Here is a 13,924-nt window from a genome sequence, read left to right on the forward strand (position 1 = left end):
CAATAATAATAATAATAATAATAATAATAATAAAAGGGTTAGCAAGAAAAAATCCCTTATAATACTGATGATGATGATGATGATGATGATGATGATGATGATGATGATGATGATGATGATGATGATGATGATGATGATGATGATGGTGATGATGATGATGATGATGATGATGATGATGATGATGATGATGATGATGATGATGATGATGATGATGATGATGAAGACGATGACGACGATGATAATGATGATGAGAATAATAATAATAAATAGAATATATCAACAGAAGTGACAATATTGGAGAAATAATATGTACATACTGTACTTACAAGCAAACAAATTCCCAATAATTATAGTCATATTATAAATTCACGTCATAGAAAATATGCTGAGACAATCCTATAGCAACATACAAGATAAACACAATACCAATAGTTTAGGTATCACATTAGTAGATAAAATAAATAAGACTCATCGACATAGTCATACCAAATGACAACAACATCAAGGCCAAATATTCAAATAAAAAAAAAAATGAAGAAATACGCACCGCTAATTCAGAAAATCAGAAGAATATGAAAACAGGACAAAGTAATAATAGTACTACTCGTTACATCGACCATAGGAATAATACAACAAACATTCATGTAAAACCTACAGCTACTTCATACATTTATTCATTAATACAAAAAATAATAATATTAAATACAACAGCAATAGTTAGAACATTCTTGGAATAATTAAATTTATATGAACTTAGATTAAATGATCAAAGAGGAAAAATTCTCTATGCGAAATATATATATATATAATAATGATAATAATAATGATAATAATAATAATAATAATAATAATAATAATAATAATAATAATAATAATAATAATAATAATAATAATAATAATAATAATAATAATAATAATAATAATAATAATAATAATAATAATAATAATAATAATAATAATAATAATAATAATAATAATAATAATAATAATAATAATAATAATAATAACAACAGCAGTAATAATATGCAACACTATACAGTTTCGATTAAACTTGAATATATACGGATATATTCAAACATCTATTATCCTGAAAACATGTAGCATAGATAGTACGTTAATTTAAAAAAAAGTAATTATCTTTTCCTTTAAAATTAGTAAGGAAAAACCCGTTAAAAAAAAAAGAAAACCCGTTCAAGAGAGTAAATCTATGAAGATAATAGTAACAATAATAATAAAAAATTATTGTGTATAAATGCAAAGAAGGGGATATAGATAAAATATTAAACAATAAAATTTTTTAGGATTTAAACCAACAAGAAACATATAATATTTAGACAAAAGAAGAATAAAACACAGAGAAACAAAACATTAAAAAACGAATAAAGAGTCAGATAAACCTCTATATTGAAACCAAAATTAAACACATGCTGCATATTCAAAGCTATTAATATTTTTGTAATAACAATTTTAATATATTCTTTTACTAATTTGGACAAATATAAATCTGAAAGAAATAAATAGAGTCATTAAGCAGAAAAGGAGGAAGAGGATTGATAGACGTTAAAGATTTACATGTATAAAAAATAGACATACTAATCAAATATTTTAGAGAAAAGAGTACACTATATAAAGCGATAAAAGATACATACCATCAAACCTATCCTAATTACAAGTTATACTGGAAATAAAAGATATAAATTAAGGAAAGAAATTAGGACATTCAAAAAAATCGATACATGGAAAGACATTATAAAAATATTAACAATGATAATATAAGTAAAAGTCTCACATTGAAATTTTTGCAAAAAGATGAATTATTTCCAGAAAGAGAGATTCGTAATAACTTTACAGGACAAGGTAATTGATACAAAAATTATAAAAAATATGTAATGAAAAATGTAAGAAACGATACATGTAGGGAATGTAATCAAACACAAAAAGTAATAGTTTGTATATCTACTATAGGATATAAACTAATACAACAACGGATTTTGCAAGTAGACATAATATAGGGGAGGAGGGAGTAATATACGTATAAATCACAGAGCATAATTAAAAGCGAAAAATACAAATTATATTGAGATAAATGTACATGGACATATACTTGGACAAGACGATACTACATAATTGATCAGATGTACTACACAAGATGAAAAGCGAAAAATCACTTACCCTTGAAGATATATCAATACCAAGTGATATAAATATATTAAGAAAATATGGAATTATTATATTAGTTATATTATATATATAGATATATTATATAGATATATTATATTATATAGTTACTATATTAAAAAATATAGAACAGTAGCAGTACGTCAATAGAAGTATCATATAGCGTCGAACTCAGCTCGGTTTTCAATACAAAATATACACTAGAATTCAAATGACAACTATTTCAAAAATAAATATATTGAAATATAAGAAACAGTATGGAGATTTTTTAATTAACAATATACACGCAAAAGTAACGTCGGAATCGACCTGACAATAGTCCGTCTATTAAGACTATCCGACCTGATGAAACGTTGAACATACATACTTATACAAACAAAAAGAAAGAAATAATAATAATAATGATAATGATAATGATGATAATAATAATAATAATAATAATAATAATAATAATAATAATAATAATAATAATAATAATAAAGTGTAATAGACATCGAAAAAGATAAATGACTAATGTTTGGTACGAATAGTTTTGTTTCAACGAAACGAATCAAATTAAATGTATTATTATTATATATAATAATAATAATATTATATATTAACAAATATATAGGCTTATAATAAAGTTGTCACTTCGTGTACCGATATCAATATCAGTATCAGCTACATAGTATCAGTATTAGATTCTATTAAATTATCAATACGTTGGAGAAGGTTGTGTTTCCTTCGACGATCGGCAGGCAGCTCGATCATAAATTTTGCACGAACACTGACGGCTAAGGATAAGATGTCAGATCGACGCGGGGAATTACTCTTATCGGTTTCGTTTCTTCCCTCGCACGATGTACAGTGAATTGCCTCATTAAGCGTGTCTATTTACGCGAAGGTATAGAGAAGCACCGGCATCTTTCTCGATCAAATGTCGAAAGAAGTTTTAACGAAACTCTTGATGTTTTACTTTACTTGATTTGCAAACCTCTGCAAAATCCTTCTAAGGGATCGAAAGAACCGTAAAAGCAAAGAAAAATACGTAAGTTAATTTTCATACGCTTTTTCTTTTAATTAATTTGTAACAGAAATGTTTCTGATGAAACGTAATCCAGTTTTGTTATTTCAAAGTTGATGAAATAAATAAAGAAAAAAAAAAGTATGTAACCAAAGTGAATTAATGTTTATGCTTATAATTAATTAATTTTCGAATGTATAACGAATCTGTTATCCAAATGTAGCAGGATACTAGAACCATCTGTTGATTAAGCTGAGCTCAAAATCTCTGGTTACCCTTGTTGGTGGTTCAGTACTCCGTTCAAGATATAGGAATCTTACTTACCGACTATATTACCGACATCTGCTTTTTATCGGATAAGTTTACGCAGCTGAAATTATAGATCTCTACATTTATCTCTTGAAATCTATATTATCCGTATTATCTGACGAGTAAGATTTACAACTTCAAATAAAATGCGTAAGTTCCACATCGAGTGAAGATAGTTCTCGAGTTACTTAATGTCTAATACCTCAACGTTATATCGATTAAGTTCTTTAATTCTTCTTCGTAGCCATTTTACAACGTTACTCGAAACCTATAAGAGGACATCAATTTTGGTAGGAAAGCCGGTCGTACCTGACGAGTGTAAACCGGTTCTACAACAGCTACTTTAAACATACGATTAAAAATTACCATGCGTAAGGACGCTTCAATGTTATAGCGATATCATGATGACGATCAAGAGAATTTGATATTTTACCTTTGTAATTGAAGAAAAAGAAAACAAAAACAGATAAAATAGTGTAATTAAAAGTGTTTTGATAATACTAACTTTGTTTAATCTGAGAATGATAAAACAGCAAGATTTCGTCGTATATATGTGACACAATAGGTCATACATTAAAATGATTTTTCTGTCCTTCAAGAAAACGTCGATCGCTATCTAACGTCGTCGACACGCGTATTAGATACTATCAAGGTTACTGGATACGATATTACCTCACGCCGATTCACAGAAGTTGTAGGCCATGAAGTCGCAATAACCTATAATTTGTAGTTATTAAGCAAAATGAACGAGCGTTCGATTCTGTGAACGGCCTGTTATAAGACTTTTGTTAATGATCGTTATATAGCGTTCTTTCGAAACGATTTAATGCGTTGCTTGAGAGAGAGAGAGAGAGAGAGAGTCAGTGGATTATCCCAGACTCAACTATAATTACTGTCATTTCGTGATACTTTGTTTAAAAAACTACACGATAAAAGAAAAATCTTTCGGCTGTCAAACGAATACTTCACGAAAGAGAATTTTGACGTCGAGCGATTCTTCTCGAAGAGAATAACACAATTCTCATGTCAAAAATGATTCTTGTCAGATTCTTCGAATTTGTGGAAGCTCATAGGATCTATTCTTTGAGATAGATCTTGAAACGGAAGACGAAGGAAACGTTAGGTAAGACACGTGAAATTTCCTTTACCAAGGAAATTAAGATGTGCGACAAAGATGTAAAGGTTTTCCGTTTCTCACGTAGAAAGGCAGAGAATTCCACGAGAGGAGAAGAGTGATCATTAATCCGTCAGTATAGTGGAGGCGGAGGCGATGGTAACGGCAATGGCGACGGTACGCTTGGATGATCACGCGAGTAAAACAGGGCGACTATAAGTGAGAAGCACCTTGTCATTAACGAAGATTCCGAAATATATTTGGATTATAGATGATCTAGTCATTTCATCAGTCGTTATGGGATTATAATTTAACAACGTAAAGAAAAATTCAGCTATTACTCGTAGTGTAACATGCGTATATACATCTATAATTATTTTAAATATAGAGATAGTTGGATTAAGATACATATATTATTTATGTATATCTATAATAAATATTAAATACGTTTGTACTTCGTTCCGTGTGGATTTATTCAAGAATAATAATTGATATTAAATGATTAATACAAGTGGCGCAACATTAACATGTAACTCTCCGAAGAAAAAAAATAAACAACCAGGTGAATTATTTGAGATTTTCGAAAAAAGTTTATATCTTGATTGTAAACAATTCAATAAAAATCGATAACATACGTTCATCTATAGGCTTTATTAATGACTTATCCAAACAAAATGTAGTTTCGATCGAAATGATTTGAATAAAAATAATTGTACTTAATGACTAAACTATACCTATGTATGTCTTTTTAAAGCAAACTATCCGTCTTAAGATCGTTCGCGAGAGGGAAAAGGGCGTGTAAGAGTTAAGAAATCGGCTCGAACTTGCTCTCGAGCCAGTCACGAAAGAAGGATCGACTCGAAGGATAGGCACGATCGGAGCTCTTGCAGGAGTGGAACGCGTAAACGCTGTTAATGAGACGGTTCGTAAGTCTTGCCCTGGTAACTCGGTAACGCGAGAGAGGTTGAGAACCCTAAGGTGGCTCGTGCTCGATGATGACCTCTGACCGTGAAGACCGAATAGTGAGACGAGGCCATGCTTGGGCACGCGAGGCCCAAGACTTTGCCGCGAGGCACGCGCAGGATCCACTCCTCCTCCTCGTCCTCCTCCTCTTCTTCCTCCTCCTTTTTCTTCTCCTCCTCCTTCTACTCCACCTTGTTCTTCTCCTCCTCTTCCCGTTTCTTCGTCTCCTTCTTCTTTCTCTCCTTCTCTTCGTCTTGTCTCATCGTTCTGACATTCGTTGCTTCTCTCTTCTCCCTTTTTTGATACTTGTTTCTCTCTCTCTCTCTCTCTCTCTCTCTCTCTCTCTCTCTCTCTCTCCCTATCTATCTATCTCTGTCCATGTATTTCTACGCGATTGGCCAGTGTGTCATGGCGTGCAGCACTCTATATGCAGGGGTCCGACGCTAAATGGAAACCCGAGGGAGTCTTGGTAGACTATCGGTTCTCGTTTTCCATCTCGTGCCGATGAACAAAACGGTCTAGTCTTGCGAGAACGTTTGTTATTACGAGTTTAATTTGTTTCTTCATCTAACTTTATAAAAACCTGATTTGAAACAAATTTTGGTGCAGAACTTTGTGATTCAAAAAGTCATCGTACAAGTATAGATTTTAAAATAAACAAAATTTTTAATTAAGAATTTATCAAATGATTCCACTATAATGGAATAACAAACTAATAATTTCAATGAAAGAAGTTCGAACTTGCTGATTCCTCAAATTTTTCGAACATAAACTATTAGATATAGAGACGAGGACCGCGTAAGTCTCGTCGAGTATCAAGGTGAAGGATATATGTATGCCGTGGCTGGTATCCGCCGGCTAAAGTTTCGAAGGGGCGGTGTGAAAGGCGTAGCCCGCTAATTATAATTATACTACGGAGGTATTAGCCAGCGTGAAACGCTACGTAAATTCTAGCGAAATACTCGCCGCCCCTGCGGCTCTTTCGGGGGATGACTCTCTCTCTCTCTCTCTCTCTCTCTCTCTCTCTCTCTCTTTGCTTCTCTCCGTTTCTCTGTTCTTCTTGCTTTTTCTCTTTTTATATATCTTTCATATGTCTTTTGTACGCGCGAATAAGCGAGTTTTGTTTTGCATTTCGCGCCCGAAGAAGGACACTTCCAAGCGAGGTTGTTATGAGACTGTTTAGATGAGATAACGGATTAGTTGCTCGCAGCCAGCCAACTTCTTCTCTGCGTGTAAATATTTGTTGAACTTCTGCTGAGCTTTTTCCTTCCTTTTTTATTCTTTTTTTTCCTATTGTCAAGCCTGCTGCTTTTCAACAAATTTTTATACGAAATGTTAAATTGAGTTCGACGCGACGATACTTTGTAACTATTTTTGCTCGTTTTAAACCATACGATTCAATCGATACTACTCGTAATTTAATTTAGTTTTATCTAATTCGAAAGAATCTTAATGAATGTCGCTGATTCAAGTATTCGACTCTTTTTCGTTTGGAGCTTTTCGCAAAAACTTATCGTCATATCTCTCTTCCTCACTCACGCTCTCTCTCTCTCTCTCTCTCTCTCTCTCTCTCTCTTTCTCTGTGTCTCTTTCCGTCTTTCTCTTTTTCTCTATTACGTTATTGGAATAACTACATCGCATATTAGTGATACTTTTATCATAGATTACGGTGTTCGAATCGGTAATATCGGACGGACGATCGCGATGTGCAACAGGTACGCTATCCATTATCTGATAACAGTAATTACATCTACGTGTCACTCTGAAACATATAAAAGCCCTCTGGCAGATCGTACATATGCGTAGATATGTACATATGTACATATTACTATAGACGGATATACAGATCGAGCGAACGAATAAGAGAGAAAGGGGGAGGGAGGGAGGGGGAGAGAGGGAGGGAGAGAGAGGATAAACGAGAGACGAATAACGTAGAAGACCACGAAAGCAACGTTGGTATTTATCACGAGTGACTTAAGAGGGCAGACTTTCGCGTTGGACTTCTCTCTTAGCTGGTTTCTTTCTAGTGCACTAATAACATAGTGGTGAGCTGATAATTAATAATGAAACCCGGTAGAAAAGAGAAAGAGAGAGAGAACGTAGCCTACTAGCCCCAAGACTCATCGATTGTGGAGAATCACGTAAAAAGAGGGAGAGAGAGAAAAAGAGAGTGGGTGGATCTCTTTACTTCGTATAATTGTAAGGTGTAGACTAGCCAGAGCACTACGTGCGATTCGCACGAATTCTCGACTCGAATGGCTGCTCGATTCAAGTTCCTTTTTCTGGTTGGAAAAACTACGGGAATATTTTCTCCTGTCGTTTATTATCCATGTTCCCGATGAAAAATGTTTATCGTAGGGAAAATGAAATACGTATTGCATCGAGTCATCGGCGAGCATGGAGGAGAAAGAGAAAGGGGGGGAGAGAGAGAGAGAGAGACAGCGAGGAATATAGCGTTTAATTAAAACCACACAAAAAGGTCGAGCGCGGTAGAAAAGATTGACCATAGAAACAATGCGTAATCTTTTCTCTTGAGAATTTCTAAATATTGCTTTTAATCTGTGCTATGTGAGATCAATGATTTTCTGAGGTTAGATAATAAAGTATAAAATGGAAATGAGAAACGTCTGTGCGCTGGAAGAGAGAGAGAGAGAGAGAGAGGAAGAATAGGGGGAAGAGGAAAAATGTTTCACGTTTTGTTTATATAAAGCAACCGAGAGAAACGAGAGCGAGTTCGACATTTTTATTTGGAAATACGTGTTCGTTCTCGTAGTTGGCATTGATATCGGTTCTCTTTCGTTCTTCGGCGCTCGTAATAAGTGGCTTATATACGGGGGGTATATTGCTTGGCCCCCTCGCTGAGTGAGTGAAACTAATATAATAACGATCATTTGTATCGCGAGTCGTACGGAGTATCGGCGAGCTCGTGCTCGATCGCGATTCATCTTCTAAATGCAACGAGCGCGTTGCACCTTTTGTAACATTCGATACGTAAGGTGTAATCTCAAAAAGCTTTTTACGATATACTCGATGAATTTTATAGTCATTAACATCAGATAATTTTTTCCTTTTTTCATTGGTGATCTTAACGCGTTCGTTTTATCAAATTAATATCGAATCAATTGATACATTTATTGTCTTCTATAAATCTTGTAGACAATTTGAAAATGACATAAAGGGTCATTCCTTAAATATCTTTAAAAAATTTATCAACGATTATAATCACGACGAAAAACGTGTTAATCGACTCGTAATTTCTACATCATTCTCTTTCAAGACATGAAGCAATTTTGTCGTTGAAAGGAGAATAAGAAACGGAGAATTAAACTTCGGTCGTTTCTTTTTTCATGTCTCCATTGGCTTCCCCTTTTTAGAAGAAAAAATAAGGAAGAGAAAAGTAAAAGAAAATCATTTAGGTGACCTTCTTTCTCTCTTGCTCGCGATTTTCCCATTTTTATACTCTTTTTCCTTTCCCCTTTTCTTTTTTCGTCTCGCCACGCAACTTTTTCGCCTCCACCCACGTACTGCGACTTTACTGAAGAGAAAGACGAGTCTCGACACAAATAAGATAATCTCCATTATAAACTTGGGGGTAGGGTAAGTAAACGATGAGGAGTTATTTACTTGCCTTGGAAAGAGGGACGGAAGATGAGAGAGAAAGAGAGAAAGAGAGAGAAGGAAGAGAGAGAGAGAGAGAGAGAGAGAGAGAGAGAGAGAGAGACGGTGAGGGGTGGCGAAGAAGGAGAAAAGGGAACAAAGTAATAACAACGGAATGAGAATAAGAAGGAAGGCTTGAAATTCGCTAAGGTACCTAGAAGAAGTTTTAAGTCGACCGACGCAAGACCCACGGCAACCATCATCCTTGAATCTTTCTTTGCGCACGGGCATTATTATCTCCGAGCAAATGGCTTCTTCCAACATGCTTTTCCCGTTCTCCTCTTATTCAGCTTCAGAGAAAGCGCGACTGCTCGTGATCAACTATTAAAGATTTGACACTGTCTCAAGAACAATCTAGACGATCTATCGTTTTAGTTTGAAACGTCGATGTAATCGGTGCTATTGTTGTTACATTTATTTGTCTTTTCTTTTTTTTTCCAAAGAGATCACTTTTTTCATAGATAATATTTATAATCTTAGCTACTCCGCTTTTATTTTATTCTTTCTTTTTTGTCGTTATGGGTAACGAAGATAGAAAATAATTTTCTTGATGAAAGAACGACATTCTTTCTCTTTAGAATTTCTATGAGAAATTAAAATTGTTAATTACAAACGTTCGATAGAAGAGTCGAACTGAATTTAAAGCGACGTAAAAGGCGAAGAATAAATCGCGACGATAACACGACGATTATATTGTAGTACAAAATCCGGTTTAAGTGTCGAACGCGAGCTCTCGAATACATAGCTGGACGCGATGGGTGGTCTAACGTGGTAAAGGTCAGCCAACGTCATTATCTTCACTGCCAATCACATTAATTATTCCTTTAAGAAGCATTCATCGATAAGGGTGAAAAACGTGGCGGAGATAAATATATATGTATATAAATAAAAGTTAATGTTTATAATACCTCGAAATAAACACCGATATTTTGTGTATATTCCGCGCTATGGAAATGATCAGAAATGTTGGGAAAGGTCAGAAGAGATACTATAAAGCGAGATCGATTCTCGCGAGATCGCAAGGAACCGAGACGTAACTAACTAAACAAGTCGATTTACGTAAGTCCATCTCTCGAACTCACCCAAGACGTTCCGCAGTCGCCCGCTCCGAGTGTCTGAAAGGCCGGCATGCACCTGAACGTCATTTTGAACTCTATCGCCAAAATATTATCCAAAGGTCGAGCACCGTTCTTCGGTCACAACTTACCTAGAACAAAACCAAACACTTAGTTAGCAATCGAACGGAATTTCGCTAGTACAAAAGAATATTCGAGACAATTCCTCATTCAAATATGCGAAATTTGAAATCAAACGAAATACTAGTTAACGTCATCAATGGTAGACATTCCGTATTATCATAATTCTAAGCGAATGAGAATTTAACAATATGTATTGGCATTTTTAACACCCTTTCTTTTCCAATTCCAACCAACTCCAAAGTTATTCATCTGCTTTTCATACACTCTTAAAGTTTCTGTTTCTCTTAATACAGAAAACTTTTACTTCCGGTTTTTTGTAACCTCCATTATGTAAAATTTGTGCTAATGTAATGCTATTCGATTATAATGCCCGAGAAATCGGCAATTTTTCTATCTCTAGTCGTAGCCAGACCCTGTTGAGAGGAACCGTCACGATAGAATGCTAATTTCAAAATGATTATTGACATAGCCTTTCCACAATGCCTTTGAATGCGTTTTGACGTTCCTTTGAAAAACGATTCGTCGTCACCGAGCAATGAGGAGCGCTCTGGCAATTACTCGGTAAGGATTCCGCGTTGGAATCCTGCAGTGGAAAGATCAACGATCGGATTTTTAAAGGATCGAGAAACGGTTTCGATCGTAAGCACGGGATCGCAGCGGGTATTCCTTAATTTCCTCTATGCTTTCTTACATAATTTCTATCGCTTTTCACTTCTCCGCGTTTTCTTTATATAACTTATACAAAATATGTATACGATATTTTATTGAGAAAAATATAAAGATAGTGATAAAACAAAACATAATAAGTTTTACGATAAATAGACTTTCGGTTATCGATCCTATTTTTTTCTGAGTGAACTATAATTGATCGATTTTAAAATGTTTCTGTTAAAATAAAATTCATATCACTTTGGGATTATTTCTAAGCGATTTGTATCCTATATACTGTGAAATTACGATCTAATATTACGTATCTGGAAGAGAAAATCGGCATCCCCAAAGATTCAAACATCCACGGGGATCGGACGAATCGATGCACGTTATCTCTAAACGTTCTAAGTCCCGCCAAATTTGCATAGCATCGTACAGATGCTTTGCGATACTTATACGCGTTCTCAGAACTAATAATACGAAATTGGAGATGGCGTATACGGTGTTATAGGGGAGACGGCGTGGATTATACATATAAAGGACGCTTCGGTCCAAAGCGATTATATTTGCAGATATCAGTAGATCCGACGATATAGCTAAGAGAAAGAGAGATAGAGACAGGAGAGAGAGAGAGAGAGAGAGAGAGAGAGAGAGAGAGAGAGAGAGACTGGGGTCGCAAAACGCGCGAACGCACGTGTCGTTCGAGAGTCGTATAGTAGTAAATTAAGATTAATTCTCATCATTCAGCTTTATCCTTTTAATTGCGATCATATTGCTTCTTATCAGACATCAATGACGATTTCAAAGATTTTATACACTTTAAGACTTTACGAATTACTGCAATAATGTGAAGTGATATTCTTTTTTCTTATTGACATTAACATAATCGATTAACGATTACTGATTTGCTTTTCTATAACTTTTTTTCGTTAACTATGAGAATAATTTGAAAAAATGAAAGACCCCCTTTAATGGACATTTTCAAAGTCGTAAAGCTAATTTAGAAATGCAACGTCACCCTTTCGCAATCTCTTCTTTTTATTTCGCAATCTGGTCCGTTCTGCGTCTAATCTACTCCATCTAAGATTCCGCGGAGTCAGCTTCATGCAGCACGAAATCGCCCTAGAAACTGTGAGCAGTTGTTCGAAATTTGCGACTCCAAAATCTTTGATCCTTTCCACGATGCGAATCCTAAGAATGCCAGGTAAGATAAAGACTGGATCGAATTGGCGAAATCATAGATCGCCTCGATAATAATTCCAGCCTTTCGATCTATTCCTCTCTCGTCTGATCTGAATGAGAGAGAGAGAGGGATCGTTCGTTCCACGATGGAATCCAAAAAATTTTTTACGGAGACCGTTGCATAAGCGTCCTCACTCCTTTACCCTCTTCCACCCCGTCTGGAAGCGATTATTAGGCTGAACGAAGCGCATTCTTCCGACCGACGAATAAAACGACGGAGGATGGGTTCGGGATACGATGGAGAGGGAAAGGTAGAATAAGAAGGTGAAGAAGATGATGATGAAGAAGAAGGAGAAGGAGAAACAAAAGAGACGAGGACAGAGAAAACAGAAAGAGAAGTGAGAAGAGAAGAAAGATCACTCTCTTACATTCTCTCTCTTTCTCTTTCTCTCAAAGATAGGTTGGAGAAAAAAGATATAATAAGAAGATGATGATGAAGAAGAAGTGAGAAAAGACGAAGATCTCTTTTTTTCTTTTCTTTTTCTTCCCCCCCCCCCCCTCTTTCTCTCTCTCTCTCTCTCTCTCCCTCTCTACATATATATATATATATATATATATATATATATATATATATATATCTCAGGAATAGGAGGAGGAAAAAAGAAAGAATAAAAAGAAGAAGAATGAGAAACAAAAAGGACGAGGACGAAGAAAACAGGACGAGAAGTCAGAAGACAAGAAAGATCATTCTCTCACTTTCCCTTCCTCTTTCTCTTTCTTTCTTTCTCATGCTTCTTCCTGACGCGTTCCGTGCTGGCGGAAAACACAGAAACGTTGCTGCAGAAATGAATAATGAATCTGAACGCGGCCATGCCAGGCATCCGGTTGAATATTCATAATGCGCTTCTATGCGCGGATGCTACACGGCGATATTCGGCTGTCGAGAATTCTGGTATGCCCACAAGCTTGTGCGCGCAGGCGCATAAACTTGCGTGTGTGTGGGCGCACGCGCGCGTGCTCACGTCTCTCACCGTGCCGTGTCGTGCCATACGTGTTGTTGGAACGTGGACCGAGTCGAGAAGGGCTTAGCATACATATTTTGGTCCAGAAGAGATCGGTTAGTCGAGAAGACCACTAGCTACCTGCTTGTGGATCGTTCGAGAAACGTAACAAGTGAGTTTCTACAAATTCGTATCGTTCTTCTCTCTCTCTCTCTCTCTCTCTCTCTCTCTCTCTCTCTCTTCTGTAAAATATGATTCTTATTTTCTTCTCTCCTGTTTACCCCTTTTTATTTTATTTGAAAAAAAAAACATTTCTTCTACATCTTGTTTTTTTTATAAGTAATAAATATTGTCTCAGTGTAAATATCTATTAATTTTTCAGTAAATCATATTTAATTGTAATTCATATTTAATAAACTCAATCGATTAGACACATCAAACATCAAAACTATGTTTTTCAAGTGGAAAATTTCTTTAATTTCTTAATTTGATGAAAAATAATCGTACATAATATCATTATTTTCGAATGGAAAGTTTTTTTAATACCTGCTATCTCTTGGTATGATTTTTTTTATAGTTATTGCTCTCGATAGATCGAGCGAGCGAGCGAGAAAAAGAGAAATTTAGAATCGGATGAGAGAACCGGTAAGGTACCCTAACGTGA

The 13,924-nt window shown here is 35.2% G+C and overlaps 1 protein-coding gene across 6 annotated transcripts in view; it reads right to left on the reverse strand.

Moving 5' to 3' along the window:
- LOC127066936 (transcription factor AP-2-epsilon) overlaps positions 1–13,924 on the reverse strand; it is a 136,886-nt gene that overhangs the window by 69,348 nt on the left and 53,614 nt on the right. For 2 of the 6 annotated variants that reach the window (XM_051001283.1, XM_051001292.1), the window contains one exon: positions 10,310–10,429. The exons of 3 other annotated variants lie outside the window; for them this stretch is intronic. In XM_051001283.1, the coding sequence (XP_050857240.1) occupies positions 10,310–10,372 (63 nt within the window). In that variant the 5' untranslated portion in view covers positions 10,373–10,429. Of the gene's footprint in view, positions 1–10,309; positions 10,435–13,924 lie in introns of all 6 variants that reach the window. One more of the 6 variants, XM_051001272.1, reaches the window with a different exon arrangement.

This window comes from Vespula vulgaris, chromosome 1, assembly GCF_905475345.1.
Source record: "Vespula vulgaris chromosome 1, iyVesVulg1.1, whole genome shotgun sequence".
NCBI lineage: Eukaryota > Metazoa > Arthropoda > Insecta > Hymenoptera > Vespidae > Vespula > Vespula vulgaris.